The sequence below is a fragment of the Ylistrum balloti genome, unplaced genomic scaffold, assembly GCF_031769215.1.
Source record: "Ylistrum balloti isolate Yb309-2 unplaced genomic scaffold, AGI_CSIRO_Ybal_v1 Utg370766, whole genome shotgun sequence".
Lineage (NCBI taxonomy): Eukaryota > Metazoa > Mollusca > Bivalvia > Pectinida > Pectinidae > Ylistrum > Ylistrum balloti.
In genome coordinates this window covers 581,867-595,874 of record NW_026782449.1, presented here as the reverse complement: position 1 = coordinate 595,874, position 14,008 = coordinate 581,867, and the positions used below count along the sequence as shown (strand labels likewise).

General features: G+C 38.8%; 1 protein-coding gene across 1 annotated transcript; it reads left to right on the top strand.

The window, feature by feature from the left end:
* The first annotated feature begins 12,182 nt into the window (after positions 1–12,182).
* On the top strand, positions 12,183–13,254 carry LOC132558181 (aspartate and glycine-rich protein-like). The gene is made up of 2 exons (XM_060222713.1): positions 12,183–12,315; positions 12,461–13,254. The coding sequence occupies exons 1-2, from the start codon at positions 12,183–12,185 to the stop codon at positions 13,252–13,254; spliced, it is 927 nt and encodes a 308-aa protein (XP_060078696.1).
* Positions 13,255–14,008: the final 754 nt, after the last annotated feature.

Below are 14,008 nucleotides of genomic sequence, written 5' to 3'. Positions count from 1 at the left end.
ATCATCATCATCATCATCGTCATCATCATCATCATCATGATCATCATCATCATCATCATGATCATCATCATCATCATCATCATCATCATCATCATCATCATCATCATGATCATCATCATCATGATCATCATCATCATCATCATCATCATGATCATCATCATCATCATCATCATCATCATCGTGATCATCATCATCATCATCATCATCATCATCATCATCATCATCATCATCATCATCATGATCATCATCATCATCATCATCATCATCATCATCATCATCATCATCATAGACATTTTACATTATTATATAAAGAACGTGTTATATTTAGCACCCACAATGCCCCTCTATATCAGATTGTATAAAATATTCTATCTCTGTTAATAAAGTTAAACGCCTTTTTATTATCAATAAAGCAACAGAATAATTTAAGAAGGGCGTATTATATTTATCATCTTACCCACAATGCCCTCCTTTACCTGATTGTACCATTCTGTCTGTTAATGAAGTAAAACACCTTTTTTCATCAATAAAGCAGCAGTTTAATTTATTTTTTTAAATATTTTACTAATTAGTGTATATAATACAAATATAGAGCTATGGTTGACTACTGCTTCCTAAATCCAAACCTAGCATTTGTTATTTTAGAGTAAGTTGAGTCAAAATTAACAAGTCGCTCCTTTAATATAGAAGTGAACATGGTCCCCCTGTAATATAGAAGTGAACATGGTCCCCCTGTAATATAGAAGTGAACATGGTCCCCCTTTAATATAGAAGTGAACATGGTCCCCCTGTAATATAGAAGTGAACATGGTCCCCCTGTAATATAGAAGTGAACATGGTCCCCCTGTAATATGGAAGTGAACATGGTCCCCCTGTAATATAGAAGTGAACATGGTCCCCCTGTAATATAGAAGTGAACATGGTCCCCCTTTAATATAGAAGTGAACATGGTCCCCCTGTAATATAGAAGTGAACATGGTCCTGGTCCCCCTGTAATATAGAAGTGAACATGGTCCCCCTGTAATATAGAAGTGAACATGGTCCCCCTGTAATATAGAAGTGAACATGGTCCCCCTGTAATATAGAAGTGAACATGGTCCCCCTTTAATATAGAAGTGAACATGGTCCCCCTTTAATATAGAAGTGAACATGGTCCCCCTTTAATATAGAAGTGAACATGGTCCCCCTTTAATATAGAAGTGAACATGGTCCCCCTTTAATATAGAAGTGAACATGGTCCCCCTTTAATATAGAACATGGTCCCCCTTTAATATGGAAGTGAACATGGTCCCCCTGTAATATGAAAGTGAACATGGTCCCCCTGTAATATAGAAGTGAACATGGTCCCCCTTTAATATAGAAGTGAACATGGTCCCCCTTTAATATAGAAGTGAACATGGTCCCCCTTTAATATAGAAGTGAACATGGTCCCCCTGTAATATAGAAGTGAACATGGTCCCCCTGTAATATAGAAGTGAACATGGTCCCCCTTTAATATAGAAGTGAACATGGTCCCCCTGTAATATAGAAGTGAACATGGTCCCCCTTTAATATAGAAGTGAACATGGTCCCCCTTTAATATAGAAGTGAACATGGTCCCCCTTTAATATAGAAGTGAACATGGTCCCCCTTTAATATATAAGTGAACATGGTCCCCCTTTAATATAGAAGTGAACATGGTCCCCCCCCCTTTAATATAGAAGTGAACATGGTCCCCCTGTAATATAGAAGTGAACATGGTCCCCCTTTAATATAGAAGTGAACATGGTCCCCCTTTAATATAGAAGTGAACATGGTCCCCCTTTAATATAGAAGTGAACATGGTCCCCCTTTAATATAGAAGTGAACATGGTCCCCCTTTAATATAGAAGTGAACATGGTCCCCCTTTAATATAGAAGTGAACATGGTCCCCCTTTAATATAGAAGTGAACATGGTCCCCCTTTAATATAGAAGTGAACATGGTCCCCCTTTAATATAGAAGTGAACATGGTCCCCCTTTAATATAGAAGTGAACATGGTCCCCCTTTAATATAGAAGTGAACATGGTCCCCCTGTAATATGGAAGTGAACATGGTCCCCCTTTAATATAGAAGTGAACATGGTCCCCCTTTAATATAGAAGTGAACATGGTCCCCCTTTAATATAGAAGTGAACATGGTCCCCCTTTAATATAGAAGTGAACATGGTCCCCCTTTAATATAGAAGTGAACATGGTCCCCCTGTAATATAGAAGTGAACATGGTCCCCCTTTAATATAGAAGTGAACATGGTCCCCCTTTAATATAGAAGTGAACATGGTCCCCCTGTAATATGGAAGTGAACATGGTCCCCCTGTAATATGGAAGTGAACATGGTCCCCCTGTAATATAGAAGTGAACATGGTCCCCCTGTAATATAGAAGTGAACATGGTCCCCCTTTAATATAAAAGTGAACATGGTCCCCCTGTAATATAGAAGTGAACATGGTCCCCCTGTAATATAGAAGTGAACATGGTCCCCCTGTAATATAGAAGTGAACATGGTCCCCCTGTAATATAGAAGTGAACATGGTCCCCCTGTAATATAGAAGTGAACATGGTCCCCCTGTAATATAGGAAGTGAACATGGTCAATATAGGTGAACATGGTCCCCCTGTAATATAGAAGTGAACATGGTCCCCCTTTAATATAGAAGTGAACATGGTCCCCCTGTAATATAGAAGTGAACATGGTCCCCCTGTAATATAGAAGTGAACATGGTCCCCCTTTAATATAGAAGTGAACATGGTCCCCCTTTAATATAGAAGTGAACATGGTCCCCCTTTAATATAGAAGTGAACATGGTCCCCCTTTAATATAGAAGTGAACATGGTCCCCCTTTAATATAGAAGTGAACATGGTCCCCCTTTAATATAGAAGTGAACATGGTCCCCCTTTAATATAGAAGTGAACATGGTCCCCCTTTAATATAGAAGTGAACATGGTCCCCCTGTAATATAGAAGTGAACATGGTCCCCCTTTAATATGGAAGTGAACATGGTCCCCCTTTAATATAGAAGTGAACATGGTCCCCCTTTAATATAGAAGTGAACATGGTCCCCCTGTAATATAGAAGTGAACATGGTCCCCCTTTAATATAGAAGTGAACATGGTCCCCCTTTAATATAGAAGTGAACATGGTCCCCCTTTAATATAGAAGTGAACATGGTCCCCCTTTAATATAGAAGTGAACATGGTCCCCCTTTAATATAAAAGTGAACATGGTCCCCCTTAATAATATGGTAATATGGAAGTGAACATGGTCCCCCTGTAATATAGAAGTGAACATGGTCCCCCTTTAATATAGAAGTGAACATGGTCCCCCTTTAATATGGAAGTGAACATGGTCCCCCTTTAATATAGAAGTGAACATGGTCCCCCTTTAATATAGAAGTGAACATGGTCCCCCTTTAATATGGAAGTGAACATGGTCCCCCTTTAATATAGAAGTGAACATGGTCCCCCTGTAACATGGAAGTGAACATGGTCCCCCTTTAATATAGAAGTGAACATGGTCCCCCTTTAATATAGAAGTGAACATGGTCCCCCTTTAATATAGAAGTGAACATGGTCCCCCTTTAATGAACATGGTCCCCCTGTATATAGAAGTGAACATGGTCCCCCTTTAATATAGAAGTGAACATGGTCCCCCTGTAATATGGAAGTGAACATGGTCCCCCTTTAATATAGAAGTGAACATGGTCCCCCTGTAATATAGAAGTGAACATGGTCCCCCTTTAATATAGAAGTGAACATGGTTCCCCTTTAATATAAAAGTGAACATGGTCCCCCTTTAATATAAAAGTGAACATGGTCCCCCTTTAATATAAAAGTGAACATGGTCCCCCTTTAATATAGAAGTGAACATGGTCCCCCTGTAATATAGAAGTGAACATGGTCCCCCTTTAATATAGAAGTGAACATGGTCCCCCTGTAATATAGAAGTGAACATGGTCCCCCTTTAATATAAAAGTGAACATGGTCCCCCTTTAATATAGAAGTGAACATGGTCCCCCTTTAATATAGAAGTGAACATGGTCCCCCTTTAATATAAAAGTGAACATGGTCCCCCTTTAATATAGAAGTGAACATGGTCCCCCTTTAATATAGAAGTGAACATGGTCCCCCTTTAATATAGAAGTGAACATGGTCCCCCTTTAATATAAAAGTGAACATGGTCCCCCTTTAATATAGAAGTGAACATGGTCCCCCTTTAATATATAAGTGAACATGGTCCCCCTTTAATATAGAAGTGAACATGGTCCCCCTTTAATATAGAAGTGAACATGGTCCCCCTTTAATATAGAAGTGAACATGGTCCCCCTTTAATATAGAAGTGAACATGGTCCCCCTTTAATATAGAAGTGAACATGGTCCCCCTTTAATATAGAAGTGAACATGGTCCCCCTTTAATATAGTGAACATGGTCCCCCTTTAATATAGAAGTGAACATGGTCCCCCTTTAATATAGAAGTGAACATGGTCCCACTTTAATATAGAAGTGAACATGGTCCCCCTTTAATATAGAAGTGAACATGGTCCCCCTTTAATATAGAAGTGAACATGGTCCCCCTTTAATATAGAAGTGAACATGGTCCCCCTTTAATATAGAAGTGAACATGGTCCCCCTTTAATATGGAAGTGAACATGGTCCCCCTTTAATATAGAAGTGAACATGGTCCCCCTGTAATATGGAAGTGAACATGGTCCCCCTGTAATATAGAAGTGAACATGGTCCCCCTTTAATATAGAAGTGAACATGGTCCCCCTTTAATATAGAAGTGAACATGGTCCCCCTGTAATATAGAAGTGAACATGGTCCCCCTGTAATATGGAAGTGAACATGGTCCCCCTTTAATATAGAAGTGAACATGGTCCCCCTTTAATATGGAAGTGAACATGGTCCCCCTGTAATATGGAAGTGAACATGGTCCCCCTGTAACATGGAAGTGAACATGGTCCCCAAACAGCTGACTAACGTTATACCTCTGTTATTGTTGGTGCTTTTTCTATCACTTTTCTTAAAAAATTGGAACTATGACGTAGGAATACAGCCAGAATTAAAAACATCATTAAACAACACTACAAGACAGGGTACAAGTGTGTCTTTTCCCTTAATTAAATTGTCGTGTATTAGCATATCCTGGCCACACGCTTTCGATGTATTTTGTTTATTGATTAAATAACCTCACCATCAGATATGTTTTTATTTCATTCTTAGGAAAGAGAATTTCAACATCCTGATTCTTTTTTAAAAAATCAATTACTATTCCATTACATATTGCATTATGCTTCCTTTTTCTCAACTTACTGTAGAAAGCTTTCGGATTACTTTTTCTCTTATAATTCAACATATTATCTTGTTGTGGTATAGTTCCTTGTTGTGATTTATATCCTCGCTCAAATTTCAATTCCAGCTTTTTTTAAGTTACGCTTTTTATGTACAAGGACATCCCTGCTTGCATAAGACTGAATAATACATTTTTATAATCAGCGTCTCTGTTTTTACAAACTTCATTAAACCATGGCTTATCATCAACAACAAAAATCCTTAAATTGGTATTTACGGTTTTCAAAGGCATCAATAATTAATTCATTTTATTTGTTAACTCCGTCACACTATCTATACCATCCTGATTATTCTCTAAAACAGAACAGGCTCCCAATAACCTTAGAACTCTCTCAGCATCATCTTCATTACTTTATACATTGGTAAATCTCTTCTTCTTGTTACTATCTAAACCTTGTTACTATCATTACTTTGGTACTATCATTACCTTGTTACTACCATTACCTTGTTACTATCATAACATTCTTACTACTATAACATTGTTACTAGCATAACCTTGTAACTATCATTACATTGTTAATACCATTACCTTGTTACTATCATAACATTCCTACTACCATAACCTTGTTACTACCATAACCTTGTTACTATCATTACCTGAATACCCGTTCTACCGATAAAATCTCCAAACACAATCACCGTCATCCTGAATACCCGTTCTACCGATAAAATCTCCAAACACAATCACCGTCATCCTGAATACCCGTTCTACTGATAAAATCTCCAAACACAATCACCGTTATCCTGAATACCCGTTCTACTGATAAAATCTCCAAACACAATCACCGTTATCCTGAATACCCGTTCTACCGATAAAATCTCCAAACACAATCACCGTCATCCTGAATACCCGTTTTACTGATAAAATCTCCAAACACAATCACCGTTATCCTGAATACCCGTTTTACTGATAAAATCTCCAAACACAATCACCGTTATCCTGAATACCCGTTCTACCGATAAAATCTCCAAACACAATCACCGTTATCCTGAATACCCGTTCTACTGATAAAATCTCCAAACACAATCACCGTCATCCTGAATACCCGTTCTACTGATAAAATCTCCAAACACAATCACCGTTATCCTGAATACCCGTTCTACCGATAAAATCTCCAAACACAATCACCGTCATCCTGAATACCCGTTCTACTGATAAAATCTCCAAACACAATCACCGTTATCCTGAATACCCGTTCTACCGATAAAATCTCCAAACACAATCACCATCATCCTGAATACCCGTTCTACTGATAAAATCTCCAAACACAATCACCGTTATCCTGAATACCCGTTCTACTGATAAAATCTCCAAACACAATCACCGTCATCCTGAATACCCGTTCTACTGATAAAATCTCCAAACACAATCACCATCATCCTGAATACCCGTTCTACTGATAAAATCTCCAAACACAATCACCGTTATCCTGAATACCCGTTCTACTGATAAAATCTCCAAACACAATCACCGTCATCCTGAATACCCGTTCTACTGATAAAATCTCCAAACACAATCACCATCATCCTGAATACCCGTTCTACTGATAAAATCTCCAAACACAATCACCGTTATCCTGAATACCCGTTCTACTGATAAAATCTCCAAACACAATCACCGTCATCCTGAATACCCGTTCTACTGATAAAATCTCCAAACACAATCACCGTTATCCTGAATACCCGTTCTACCGATAAAATCTCCAAACACAATCACCGTCATCCTGAATACCCGTTCTACTGATAAAATCTCCAAACACAATCACCATCATCCTGAATACCCGTTCTACCGATAAAATCTCCAAACACAATCACCGTTATCCTGAATACCCGTTCTACCGATAAAATCTCCAAACACAATCACCATCATCCTGAATACCCGTTCTACCGATAAAATCTCCAAACACAATCACCATCCCTTTATAATGACTTACCAACACTTCTGGACTAGATATGTCGTCATTGTATACTCGGTAAACAGTACTATCAATAGGTGGGAAATAACAAACTAAAATATATATCACTAGATCTTCAGTTAAATTACTGGATATTTTCAACAATACAATGTTACTATTTCCATTATCACATTATAAAAATGACAAATCACTGATTCAATAAGGAGAACAATTCCTCTGCCTCTACCAAGTACTCCAGGAAACACACAACGTAATATCCTTCCTATTCTTCTCCCTCATCTTTGTCAACCCAAGTTGCTTACAAACACAACGCCGTGCTTATCTATAGTATTTCTGTTCAGTACCTGGTTTATCCTTAATGGCCCTACAGATATTCCATAATATTATGGAAAGTTCCTCCACACAACCCTAATATGATAAGTCGAGGTTAGGCCCAGGCATATTACTCCTGTCCATTTCACTACTCTCGAAGCGCGTGTCTAAATTCGGTCGCGAAAGAGGTCCCTTCTATCTCTATTGTGGAGACGTCCAATATCCCCCAGGCGATCTTGGCGAGAAAACAGGTCGAGCTGTATGTCCCTCATGTGGCCAGGAACCTGGCTGACATTGGATCTTTCAGCGAACCAGTGCGCGCGCGGCTGATGTCGTTCATGTCCATCAGACGGAGTTACGTCCCCTTTTGTCGTCCTCTGTTTGGTGTTCAGGTATCAACAGAAGGATGCTGCTGGGAGGATGAAGAATTCTGTATCTCAATAAAACCGCTGGTTACCTGATGTGTGTTCATTGTCTTCAACACACAGTTCTCCATCCATTGGTAGTCGATTTCGGACGAGTTAAGTATGGTCACCAGTGCGTTTGTAGTGCCTTGATACCTGGTATTGCCTTTCCCTTCGTTCTTCCACTGCGCCAGAAAACTGCTCATTGATATCAAATCTAGTACCTCTGAGCCGGCACCCATGATCTTTGTCCTTTCGCTTATCGTAGGTAGTAAAGGAAACGGACCACCACTGGTCAGCATTTACCGCGCACGTATCTCTGGTAACGGCGCACGTTCGCGATTTCCATACGACGTGTGATCCCTGACTGGCTCTAGTTTCTACCGATACTTTCGGCTTCATTCATTAAGCCTTGAATTTCACCCTGTGTTTTTGATAATGCTGTCTCATTTTCTCAATTTTACTTTTCTCTTGTGTTGCTTTTATTTTGTCATATAATTCCCTAATAGTTCCCGTACTGCTTTTCTAGTTTCCTGTTTATCCTTACAACTTCCTTGTTCTGTTGCTACAGCGTTACAACTTTTGCGTTCAGTGACGTCAATGCAGCGCCTATACGATCGATCTTGTGTTCAAACGTGTAAGTTTTCCCTAACCGATCAATTATATTTACCATAAGATCAAAAAGCTGTCTCAAAGAATTGACCAAATCTGATTCGGTGTCCCCATCTAGAACCCCATGCACATTTTTTTCAATAAGTAAGATGTAGTGGTCATCGTTGTCTAATGTCTCGCCGATTGATTGATTGACAGGTTTTCCGTTTCCGTGACTCCTCCCGTGTCCGGGTATCGTCTCACCGACAAACGTCAGTGTCCTGGAGACGTGAGGGGGTGACCTGTATCTCCCTCAGTGGGATGGAACCGTCTGTAGCTGTGATCGTTTGATTATACTAAATTTGGAAGACGGCTCCGGGGCGTAATAATGCCTAATCCTAACTCTAGCAGTTGGCACATGTCCAGAAAATGAAAGGAGTTGGGGCCATTCTAGATTTGGTTTGTGTTAGGGTAATTTTGAAGTCCGTCTAATGCCTTAAAAATAATTGTATAGTATGACACTGTCCCTAGACCCCTGGACCGGCGTTATCACGGTTACTCTTTTTCGCGGGATTTTTCGCGTGCGATATTGGACAACCTCACACGGGCCAATGTCTTGTTACATGTGAGGATGCCAATGTGACACGCAGAACACGTGCACATGTAATGTTCCAGAGCTAGTAGAGCGTGACGAAAAAATCTGAGCAAGGAAACGGCCTGCAATACAAGCTTCAAAAGTTCAAAGTTCATGTTTAAGGTTTTATCCAATCACTCTGACACACTTACGTGTGTAACACACATATAGTCAACATGATACATGGCGTTTGATCATAAGTACAAAATTACAACAATTTCTGTAAATAATGATAATCTACTTTTGCATAATTACATTGAGAAAGAGCACAACGGGGTATAGAAATGAACTCAATAATTTATCAAGTCTTTCTATAAATCTACAAACTTTTGTGAAGATTTTTACATTGAATATATTAAACAAATCTTCATTATAGTTTCACTTGGAGAAGTTAATAAAGCTAGATAGGTGTATCCAAGTATTTCTAATTCTATGTTGCATGTGTAAAATGGGGAGTTCTTGTACATTTACGTTTGGAGAAAATAACTATTTTTTTAATGAATCGTCAAATTCCAAGTATAACAGTACTGTTCAAATTCGTCTAAATGCTGATTGTAAACCACCTGTTGTTTCTGATAACAGTACGGTGTCATCACCATATAAGATAATGAACAGTTCGAGGTACTGTCTACTGTTCCAGGACAAGTTATAGTTTTCCCATCAAGATACTTCTCTTAATCATTGAAAGAAATTGCAAACAAAAATGACGATGAATTTTCGCTCTGTTTAACTCTTATTTCACAATCGAATAAATCCGACTTTTCACATCCATTTTTAACATATGATTTGGTATTATCGCATAACTTAATAATAACTTTGGAAATTTTTCCAGTAACTATGTTTTTGAAGCTTTTTCCACAGACCAACTCTCCATATAGAATCGAATGCCTTTGTAAAATCGATGAACGTACAATAAAGTTGTTTTTCCTAGTGAAAAATATATTGAGAATAGGGAATACAAAACAAAAATATTGTTTGTTGTAGAATTACCTTTTCTAAACCAAGCTTGAGCACAACTTATCAGATCAAAATCATCAGAAATTAGATTTAAACACTTGTTATTAACCGAGGTGAACGCTTTACCAAGACACGACAACAAAGTGATCGCTCTATAATTATCCGGATTTTTAGGATCGCCTTTGTTTTTTATACTAGTTTTATAATGTCAATTTTCCGTGCATCTGGTATACATGCAGTATTCAAAATAAGATTAAATATTTTTGGATAAATTGGTAAAACAATATCCATGGCACTTTTAAGATATTTGTTTAGGATTTGATCTATACCAGATGCTTTATTGATTTTCGAGCTGTGTAAAGAGAATTCGATTTCATCGGAAGTAATTTCACAATTCAAGATATCATCAAAATACTATTATCAGGGTTTTCCAGTTCAAGGTCGTCAACATCGCGAGTAGACTTGTTTAGGTCTTTAAAGTATTGTATAATTCATTAATACATATATATCAGCATTACTTTACAGAGCCATCACATCTATTCATAATATTCTAGATTTTTTAAATCCATTCTAGCAGTATTTCTCAATTCATGAAATAATTTGTCTATAATTTCTGTAACTTTTATTTAAAATTTTCCCATACGTTTACTAGCTCTATTGAGGTGAGTTTAATTCATAGAATTATTCACTTTGTGGATTCTAGCCTTGGTTTTTAAAATTCTACTCGAAGTAAGTGACATTCCAAGGCTTATTCTCACATCTCGAATTTCGTTTTCCATAAATATTATTGCTACCAAAAACCTGTTCAGCAGAGCCCTTGAGCAATTCACTAATTAAATTTACAGTGACATTAATTTGTTACGTTGTCGTGTTGTTTATCTAATAATTCATTTAATTTATCGTTCATTCTATGTAGGTTACCTGCCTCATCATCAAATACGTGTTTTACAAAATCTTCCTCCCTACAATATCTCCATTTGGTCTATACAAGACAATTCTCGTGACATTTACTATCATAATTATATATAACATTAAATGTACAAAAGCTAAATGCTACTCTACAATAGACACCAGATATTAACGGATCAAAATCCATGATTTCAGTCAGTCAGTTGTATACCGGAACATATCCGACGACAGCGATAGATAATCACTAAAGCTGACGTCACTACATGTAGTTCTATCTATTAGCACATCCCGTCCGACCCGATCATTAGCAATAGACCTAATATCTTGTTTACAAAAACCAAGCAGTTTACTGCCGTAGTTATCAACTTTCGCTTTACATTAGCTGGCCCTACGTATAAAACAGTACATAGTTTCAAGTTTTCAACATCATAGCGAGACGAGTTTAACTCTTCATTTTCAACCAGATGTAATGAGTAAATAAAGTTGTCATCTGGTATTACAAAATCATCTCTAATTTGTGTTTTATCACTAAAATCTCCAACTTTGTTACCATTCTGGGAGAACCTATCACATCCTTTTCAGTTTCTTTGGAAGCTTCGGGAGATGCATACTTATTACTTTCCGGAGGTATATAAACGCATCCCAGTAACAGTCTTCATTACACATCATAAAACTTTTAGAAATTTTTATCCATAAAACATATTCTAACACAACTTTAGGAGAGATCAGCAATGACTTGAGAGGGTTTTTTTTTTTAGATATAATTACTATACCACGAGAGTTTTTGTCAGCATTAGGTCTACATTCAGTATAATAGTCAGAAGGCAAATGATCCAGATATCAATCTTACTCTCAGCAAAAACAAATATATCACGTGCTAATATTTACTTTTCTAACTCGGGTAAAAGTATTTTAGACTTAATACCGGTGACATTTAAAAAAGGTCAACTTGAAAGTGTGTTTTGACCATGATGGAGTATCGTGGTCACGGAGTTGACCTCTTACCGAGGCTTCCTATAAGGGGCAACTGTCACTGCGGGGGGATGGTGACTAGGATGTGACTGTGATGGTGACTGGGATGGTGACTAGGATGGTGACTGTGATGGTGACTGGGATGATGACGGGTGGTGACTGGGATGATGACTGGGGTGGTGACTGGGATGGTTACTGGGATGATGACTGTGATGATGACTGGGATGGTGACTGTGATGGTGACTGGGATGGTGACTGGGATGATGACGGGGTGGTGACTGGGATGGTGACTGGGATGGTGACTAGGATGATGACTGGGATGGTAACTGGGATGCTGACTGTAATGCTGACTGGGATGATGACGGGGTGGTGACTGGGATGGTGACTGGGATGAAGACTGGGATGGTGACTGGGATGAAGACTGGGATGGTGACTATGATGATGACTGGGATGATGACTGGGATGGTTACTATGATGATGACTGGGATGATGACTGGGATGGTGACTGGGATGATGACTGGGATGGTGACTGGGATGGTGACTGGGATGATGACTGGGATGGTGACTATGATGATGACTGGTATGAAGATTTGGATGGTGACTGTGATGGTAACTGGGATGGTGACTGTGATGGTGACTGGGATGGTTACTGTGATGGTGACTGTGATGGTGACTGGGATGGTGACTGGGGTGCTGACTGGGATGCTGACTGGGACGATGACTGGGACGGTGACTGGAATGGTGACTGGGATGGTTACTGGGATGGTGACTGGGATGGTGACTATGATGGTGACTGGGATGGTGACTGGGATGGTGATTGGGATGATGAATGGGATGGTGACTGGGATGGTGACTGGGATGGTGACTATGATGATGACTGGGATGGTGACTGGGATGATGACTGGGACGGTGACTGGAATGGTGACTGGGATGGTTACTGGGATGGTGACTGGGATGGTGACTATGATGGTGACTGGGATGGTGACTGGGATGGTGATTGGGATGATGAATGGGATGGTGACTGGGATGGTGACTATGATGATGACTGGGATGGTGACTGGGATGATGACTGGGATGATGACTCGGATGATGATGATGATGATGATGTGGGACATAAAGACTACAGTCAATGTACGAATTATTCTGTACAAAGACAAATCGCTAATTGTTCAAGAAATCCCCGTGGATAGTCCGAGAGTTATTGGAAGTGAGATTCAAACTCAGAATGGGGAGCATATATATTGTTTTCTGGCTTATATGCCAGCCTCCTCGAAACCTATTGAAATGTTCACTGACCACATAGACCTGTTAGAATCGCTTGTCTCTGTTTATTCGGAACAAGGACTAGTGATAGTTATAGGTGACTTAAATGTTAAAATTAAGGGTCCCCGGTACCAATTTAAAGATGACGAGAGATCCACAATTTTCTGATCATTTTTAGATAGAATGAACCTACTGTCTGCCAACGTACAATCAGACTGCAAGGGACCTGGTTATACATTTTGGCCTCAGACGGGTAACTGTACTTGTATTGACCATGTTTTTGTCCAGTCAAATAAGATTGACTTAGTTGATTCATGTGAAGTACTAGATGATGAAGCTATGAATGTGTCTGAGCACAGCCCTATTGTATGTTCTATAATGGTCTCACCGTTGCTATATCGGTGTAATGCATCAAATACATCAAATTTTGTGAAATATAACTGGAAAAAAGTCCTGCATAACGGTAATATTAATAATTATATGCTGGAGTTGGGAAATAATTTAAAGTTAATAGAATTGCCTGCCGGACAAATGTCTAACGAATGCATAGACCAGTTCTCCAAAGATATTGTTTCAGCTATATTGCAATCCTTCAACTCTACCTTGCCTATAACAAAGTACAAAAGCTATTTAAAACCATATTGGTCTAAAGAATTGTCAGAAATGCACACTTCGGTGCAA

Excerpts from the sequence above, each read along its gene's own strand:
- LOC132558181 (XM_060222713.1), top strand. The coding sequence starts at position 12,183 with ATGGTGACTGTGATGGTGACTGGGATGATGACGGGTGGTGACTGGGAT. Across the intron at positions 12,316-12,460 it reads CTGTGATGGTGACTGGGATG|ACTGGGATGGTGACTGGGAT; the intron begins GTGACTGGGATG and ends ACTGGGATGAAG.